Source organism: Notolepis coatsorum (assembly GCF_963971535.1).
Source record: "Notolepis coatsorum genome assembly, chromosome: 12".
In the NCBI taxonomy this organism is placed as follows: domain Eukaryota; kingdom Metazoa; phylum Chordata; class Actinopteri; order Aulopiformes; family Paralepididae; genus Notolepis; species Notolepis coatsorum.
This window is the reverse complement of record NC_140176.1, coordinates 15,816,734-15,825,204: the sequence shown is the minus strand read 5'-3', so window position 1 is coordinate 15,825,204 and position 8,471 is coordinate 15,816,734. Positions and strand designations below refer to the sequence as shown.

The window sequence follows — 8,471 nt, the reverse complement described above, 5'->3', positions numbered from 1 at the left end:
TGTTCGGAAACCTAACTTTCTCTCTTGCTCTCTCTCTCTCTCTCTCTCTCTCTCTCTCTCTCTCTCTCTCTCTCTCTCTCTCTCTCTCTCTCTCCCTCCCTCTCTCTCTCCCTCCCAGGTGACTCCCGGGCGTGGTGAACTTCGTCCTGTCCAAGGACGGCCGGCGGCGACCTCTCGCTGGTGAGCAGGCCAACGTCTGGCTCTTCCTGCGCCTGCCCAAGACCAACCGCAGCCGCGCCAAGGTCACCCTCCGCCTCCTCCAGCGCCGCCCAGCGGCCCTCCTCCGACGGCACCACCCCCCGGGACGACACACTGCTGGCGGAGAAGACGGTGGACACGCGCCGCAGCGGCTGGCACACCTTCCCCGTGTCGCGCGCCGTCCAGGGCCGTGCTGGAGGGCACCGGCGGCCCGCGCTGAGCCTGCGGGTCTCCTGCCCGCTGCGCCGACGCCGGCGCCACGCCCGTCCTGGTCTCCGCGGCGTCGGACACGACGACATCGTCCCGCGCCAGCCAGCGGGAGCAGTCCCACCGTCCGTTCCTCATGGCCGTGGTGCGGCATGGGCGACGGCGCCGAGACGCGGCGCCGGCGGAAGCGCGGCCTGGAGTGCGACGGCAAGGTGCGCGTGGTGCTGCAAGCGCCAGTTCTACGTCAAACTTCAAGGACATCGGCTGGAACGACTGGATCATCGCGCCGTCCGGCTACCACGCCAACTACTGCGAGGGCGAGTGCCCCACGCACGTGGCGAGCATCACGGGCTCCTCGCTGTCGTTCCACTCCACCGTCATCAACCACCTACCGCATGCGGGGCTACAGCCCCTTCCAGAATATCCGCTCGTGCTGCGTGCCCACGCGGCTACGCGCCATGTCCATGCTCTACTACAACGAGGAGCAGAAGATCGTCAAGAAGGACATCCAGAACATGATCGTGGAGGAGTGCGGCTGCTCGTAAGATCCGGACCTGGTTCTTTCTTTTTGGAGCGGACTGTAAGAGAGGAGAGAGAGAGAGGGAGAGAGAGAGAGGGAGAGAGAGAAAGAGAGAGAGAAAGAGAGAGGGAGAGAGAGGTTGGACAGTTGGACTTTGAACACAGGGGGTGAGCGATAAGTGGGGAAAGAGTGGAAGATGAAACAGCAGAGGGAGATGGAGGGAGTGAAAAGATAAAGTGTCACTTTAAACATCATCGCATCACGTCTCTGTAAACCCCCCTCCTCCTCCTCTTCCTTGTCTCTCCATCCTCCCCTCCATTGTGTCTCTCCTTCTCTTCCCTGGTGGTGTAACAGCGAGAGAGAGAGGAGAGAGAGAGAGAGAGAGGAGAGAGAGAGAGAAGAGAGAGAGAGAGAGAGAAGAGAGAGAGAGAGAGAGGAGAGAGAGAGAGAGAGAGAGCGTGGACTTTTCTCCGACCTCCTCTGGCAGAACTCTCTCAGAGTCTCTATGGCACTTTCAGAAAAGAAAAAAATTATGAAAATGTTATGAAAACAAACGATGAAAAAAAAAGAAAAAAAAAAGAATATCTAATATATTTTTGTTACAAAACGGAGGGAGTGAGGCGAGAGTGATATTTATGACGTTGAGACTTTTCAAGCACCTCTTCGACCCGGTCCCACCTTGGAGAGATCAGGTGCTTGAAAACTACACCACACACAAAATCTCAAAACTATGCAACTTGTTTCAAGTATTATGGTTTTATTGTATTTACTTTGTTGTTGTTGTTGTTGTTGTTGTTTCCTGTTTCTCAAGTGTTTACTTTTATCAAAACTTAAAAAAGAGACTTTTTTGTCATTTGTTTGGAAGTATAAATATGTGATGTCTGTGTGTGTGTTTGTGTGTGAGGGTGAGTGAGCATGCGTGCATGTGTGTGTGATTGTTAGCATGTGTGTGTGTGTGTGTGTGTGTGTGCGCGCGCACACACACATGTGTGTGGGAGATTGTTGGTGTGTGTGTGTGTGTGTGTGTGTGTGTGTGTGTTGTTGAGAGATACTTGAAAGAAACAAGTTGGACCAGCTGCTGGAACCAAACACTTCTCTATGTTACCATGGTTGCCATGTTATTTTTTATTATTGTCAATAAGTGTATTAATAATATTATTGTTAATATTTCATTTTGTTAATTTGTGTGTTTTTTTTTTGTTTTGTTTAAGAAACGTTGCAAACGTTTTCTTTTTGCACTATAGCTGACACTCTGCTAAGACTAGCCACACGTAAAGGGTAAACTCTCAAGAGAATTACCATGGATAAAGTATTCATTCCTATTGAAATCAACATTTGCGAATAGCTATTAAGGCGAGTATACGCTTAAGTTGGCTAGTGCTTCTTTCACTTTAAAATGGCTGCCGTACAAACGTTGTTGTCACTTGATCTCGCTTAATTGAGCCTAATCGGCCTATCTCTTTTTTTCTCGATCCTCCAATCACAACAGTGACGTGATCGGAGCGTCAAGAAAAGAGGTTTGAGATCAAGGTTTGAGATATAGGTCAATTGTGCATGGGACTCGGAAAGCCGATTGGTTCCATTTGGCAAAGACACCATTTGGCTGAACAATGTGTCGTGAGATGTTTTGGAGAATCGTGGTTCCCTCACCCCACAAAATTTATGAAAATGAAATATGTGGCGAAGTATCAAATACATTTTGATAGGCAACTCCCAGCTCATGCATGCCTCGTCGATGACATCGCTATGGTTGCGTTGTCCTTGGCGACTGGGTGAACATTCCAATGATGAGCGTTCGGCTTTTGTACCAGAAAGTCATGAAAACCGACAAAGGTTTCCAAAGTGAATCCCTTCAGGACGGAGATGAGATCCAGCACACTGTCGTAAGCCACTACAACCTTATTTCAATAGACATGAAAACATTTTGAAAGCTTAATGCAGTTCCTGGATCTTCTCTCTTTGTCTGAAGGGTTTTCTTTTTCTCAGATACACCTGCCTTCGTGATATTTAGGACATGACTTTTCAAAGTGAAACCCGCAAGTGTGTATGAGGCCTTGGGTGTAACCGAAGGAGATTGGAATATAGTCCACCAGGAAGTGCACTTTGCATCATTTGAATTCTAGGGTTCACTTTTTGCTCTAGGATAGATTAAATGGCACTTATTAGAAGACAAGTCTTTGACCTGGCTCAAACGACTCAACTCAAAAACATCCAACGTCTTTCCTCGGTTTGACTGCCTTGCCTCACACAATTGGAATACAGCCCCTCCCCCTCCCCCCCCAAACAATTGCAAAACACTCAAAGAGGAAGGATTTTAGTGAGTCATTGGCCCAGGTCGATTAACACATTAACTGAAAGGGGGGGGGGGGGGGGGGGGGGTGGGGGGGGGGGGGTGGGGGGAGAGGAGACATATGTATGATTTTAGTTTCTTGAGAACACCAAAGAGTTTAGTTTGTCAGTGTGTTTGCATGTGTGTGAGAGAGAGAGAGAGAGAGAGAGAGAGAGAGAGAGAGAGAGAGAGAGAGAGAGAGAGAACCTTGACATAATATTCAACATTCAATCCATTTATTTAGCAGAAAAAAAATGACTTGTGACGAGATTGAGATGTAATGGACACCAAGCCTTTGGACACAGAAGACTAGCGTCCCTAGCGTCATCCTCTTCGCTGCACAAACAACCAACTTATGTTTTTTTCCCAGTCAGCCCACCTCGTTTTTCCTGCACAAAAGAACTACACTTCCCATGATGCTTTACGCCAACCTTTGGTAAAACTTTCAATGCTGTGTTGTCAAGAGCATAGCTCATTGTGTGGCATGAAAAAAAAAACACTCACGGTATAGGCCTTTCATCGTGTTTTGGGAGAGAAAAAAAATGAATGTCGTCCATTTGAATTTGGTTGTTTTGAAATGTTGCATTAGGTAGTATGTGGTATCGATCAACTTGTTCCTGAATATTTCACCAAATATTGGAATATCGGGCCCCCCTTTTCCGTCGGCCACGATTACACTTGTCGTTTCAATGAGACTATATATATATATATATTACGGGTCACTGTTGGGACACGTCAAGTGTCGGGACGATCCCAAGTGGGACGAGCCAGACCGCATCGCGAGGGGCCTGGGCTTCCACTGCGATCGGAATTCTGCAACGTCTGGATGCAATTAGGGTCACAGTGTCCAACGTGAGTTAAGAGACGGGAGTGTGGTGGGAAGTAATCCAGCCACAAGAGACGCTAATGGACATTTAGCATTTAGACACACAAGAGCAATGTCATATATAAAAAGAAATATATATATAATAATAATAATTAAAAAAAAATCGGATAAAAAAAAAAAAAAAAATGTAATTGAAATGACAGGTGTGACCATACAGTCGCCATGGAGCCGCAGTTTGCTGTTAGCAGCGCCTGATCTTTGTCCAGCTTCCTGGCCGTTCTGTGCCCAGTGCCGAGACTATAGGTGACGGGGAGGGGACTGTATCACTGCTCTCTGACTGTGTATGTTTTTTATGACTCTTTGGAAAAGTCCAGTGAAAACTCTTAAGAGTCCGTGTCATTCCGTGTGCACATGGATCGGCATACAACATGTCAATACAGAGAAAAGAGAAGAAAAAAAGCCTAAAAAAAAGAAGCGAAAAGTACAAAAAAGAAGAAAAGTGGTTGTATTTGTTGAGATTTTTTTTCTTTTTATCGAGACAAAAAAAGATATTGACACTGAAACAAGTGGACAAAGAATAAAAAGTATATTTTTTATTCTGTATATATGGAAATCAAGATACCAGTATGTTGCATTGCTTTGTTGTACAAATAAAAAATGTGCTTGTGGCAACGTTTTTTTTAACCTAATTTATTTTACAGTATTTTTTCTGTTTGTTTCTGCTTCACCATTAAAGTTTAAAGGATGTACACAAAGAAGATGCCTGGAAAATGTGTCATTGTCCGTTTACAGTAATTACCAAAACAAAATGTTCACTCTAATAAGATGCATTCTAATAAGCTCCTCTCTCTCTCTCTCTCTCTCTCTCTCTCTCTCTCTCTCTCTCACATCTATTTCCATGTGATATCTGAGGGTTTCCACCAACACTGTATAATATAAAAGCGGCCCCTTAACCCTTTCACTACCACACTACCAAATGGTTAACCCTTTCACTGCAACGATACAGAATACAGAAGGTTAACCCTTTCACTGCCACACGACAAAGGGTTGACCCTTTCACTACCACACTACAGACGGTTAACCCTTTCACTGCCACACGACAAAGGGTTGACCCTTTCACCACCACACTACAGAAGGTTAACCCTTTCACTACCACACTACAGACGGTTAACCCTTTCACTGCCACACGACAAAGGGTTGACCCTTTCACTACCACACTACAGAAGGTTAACCCGTTCACTACCACACTACAGACATTTAACCACTAGTAGTGTGGTAGTGAAAGGTTAACCTGTAGTGTGATAGTGAAAGGGTTAAATGTTTCCTCCACTCAAAAATAACTCCACTAGAAGGCATGACTACAGATTGTTATTGGTGCAGAACGTCTTCAGAGCCCTTTTCACATTCTTCCACCAAGAGAATCACTACATCTAGTGATCTATGCACAGCAACGATTTATATATTTATTTAAGCTAAGAAGTGTTGTGTTTAGGTTGTTTGGGAAACACATTTTTGGCATATCCTTAGGTGGAAAAAGATAAATGTAACCGGCTTGGGGGAAGACATGCGGGGAGGAGGGGGCAGGGCGTTCATAGATCCTTGCATTCTCAATGAAGGCAAAGAAGTAGGGATGCTGCTATGCCATTTTCAGTAGTTTATTGAACATTTGTGAAAAAACCATCCCAAACTAATTGTTATTCAATATAAACACATGTGGATGGGCTCTTTAATATTAATGTTAGGCACCTGTTCAAGCACTGAGGAAACACAGTCTGTTAAACATTATATTTTTTACATTATAAAACCATTATATATCTTTTTTTATAAAATATAAATTGTATTCTATATTTTTTTGGGCTTTCTGTATTTTTCACCCATCCCAATTTAGTAGTTATGCCAATTCCCTTCGTGCTCATTGCACGCATTGCCCCACTGTCGGCCTGGGGAGGGTGTAGAACTATGTTATGTACTCCAGTAAGGAGATGCAACACAAGGCCACAGACAGGGTAGGTGAGGGTGCAGTGACACAAAACCAAGGAAACAATTAGCAAAATAATAGTATTTATTTTTATAAACACCAAAACTCAGCAACACAGAGAGCAATGAGGACTACCTAGTGGCACCAAATGAAATATCAAAAGGAAATGAAAACCCACCCCCCCTTACAGGCACTGGCGCCCAAAAGTACAGGTGGTGGTGCTCACTCTAAAGCTGGTGTCTTTAAAATCAAGTCACCTATGTGATGCATAAATGTAGACCCCAGGGTATCTTCCTGTCCTATCTCAATGTCCCTGTGTGCGAAAACAAAAGATTAATACAAAAGAAAGACAATCACCATAGGCTGGGTGACGAGGAATAAATATACACAGGGTTAGGGTTAAACAGAAATGTACTCAAAAAGACAATGGCTCTACTAAACAACAACTCAAACGGTCCAGAGCTTTAGGTACCAGCTCTACACCAACCTAATGCCAAAAAGGCCACAGCTCTATACCCAAAGACAGAGAGTTACACAAAACTAACTAAGAGCCTCAGCTCTATACCAAACTAATGCCAAAAAGGCCACAGCTCTATACCCTAAGACAGAGAGTTACCCAAAACGAACTAAGAGCCTCAGCTCTATACCAAACTAATGCCAAAAAGGCCACAGCTCTATACCCTAAGACAGAGAGTTACTACCAAAGACACCAACAGACAGAGCTCTACTTTACCACACAATGAGCCAGAGAGCTCAGTAACACTGCACACAATGGGGTATATGAAGGGGTGTGGAGCTTAATTGCTGACGAGCCTCAGCTGCTGCTGCACTGGGGTGAGTTGCTGATTGACCAGCTGCTGCTGCAACTGGGACTGGGAGACACCTGAGAATGGGGATATGTAGACACAAGAGGGAGACAAGACAACAACAAACAAAACATGCCTATATACATAACACATAATATACATAATTCCCTATACAATACAATGTAATATACAAGGCTACATACAAGGGAAATTAATGATACTAGGACAGAGTCCGTAACAAACTACCACCAGGGGCGGGGCTAGGGGGTGGCTACTTGGGCTCAAGCCCCGAATGTTTTCTGAAAAGCCCCGAATCTATTTAAAAAAAAAAAAAAAAAAAAATTGGACAATTACTAATTGTTACATGAAAATATGTTTGCACCAGATTTAGCAGAAGCTAATTTCCATCTGTAGTCTATCCAGCTGCTAACTGTATTTGAGTGAGTTAAGTCTTGGTGTTATGGTAGACTCAGACCTAAGCTTTAAATCACAATCAACAAGTTGACAAAAACATAATTCTTCCACCTTAGAAACATAGCTAAAGTACGGCCATTTATAAATCAAAAGGACGCTGAAAACCAGATCCATGCCTTTATCTCAAGCCGACTCAACTACTGTAATGCACTCCTTACCGGCCTCCCGAAAAAATATGATGATCTATTTTATTGCAATGCACTATTGCATTATTTTATTCTATTTTACTAACTATTTTATTGCACTGCACTATTTTACTTTGTACAGTATCAGTGATAATCAAACCGTAAACAAAGATGCATATTAACACTTTCAGCACCAGATGGCGCTGTTTACTGTTACTGTTGAAAGGCCAGCACATTTTAACATGGGGATACGTGGCTGTGTTTGCAGGCCTAAAGCTACATTATATATTATAGCTATGGATCTAATAATATAGTCGATTGTCATTGAGTTTCTTCCGGTCAAGATGCAAAAAACTGATAATTTTTCCATCCATACATTTCCGTTTTATACCGTCGTGAATATGAGTGTAGTTTCAGGGTGGTCTGGTGTAATTTCCAAAATGACAGACACCAAGCCACATCGTTTGAAATGGAGTGCAATAGCGACCGCAAGGTGTTAGGCGGCGGTATTGGACTTTTGAGATCTCAGACCCATCCCCAGTGATAACACACGCTGCCGGCATGTCTTTATGAATGGAAATATCGAATAAAAGAAACAACGATGAAAACCTGACTATACTCTGGTTTTCGGGGGTCCTGGCACTCAACGTTCGGCGAGTTAACCCTAGATCTTAAATCCTAATATGAAAAACGATGTGATTTAATGTTCTATGTCTTACCTTGACTTTGTCTATTTTACTGCTATCTATTTTATGCTTTATGTCTGCACTTTATGCATTGCTCTTGATCTGCCAATGTTGTGCTCATTTTATGTCTGTCTTTTTGTACTGCTGTGAAGCACTTTGAGCTGCAATTCTTGTATGAAAGGTGCTATACAAACAGTGTATTATTATAATTATAATTATAATAATAATAATAATAATAATTATTATTATTATTATTATTATTATTATTATTATTATTATTATTATTATTATTATTATTATTATTATTATTATTATTATTATT

At 43.3% G+C, this 8,471-nt stretch overlaps 1 protein-coding gene across 1 annotated transcript; it reads left to right on the top strand.

Moving 5' to 3' along the window:
• Positions 1–122: 122 nt before the first annotated feature.
• On the top strand, positions 123–1,217 carry inhbaa (inhibin subunit beta Aa; the record flags this gene model as incomplete). Its single annotated transcript, XM_084325620.1, is given in 7 exon segments — positions 123–268; positions 270–437; positions 439–555; positions 557–626; positions 628–651; positions 653–793; positions 795–1,217. Coding segments are annotated over 7 exon segments (822 nt in total), but the record flags the coding sequence as incomplete, so codon positions are not given.
• Positions 1,218–8,471: the final 7,254 nt, after the last annotated feature.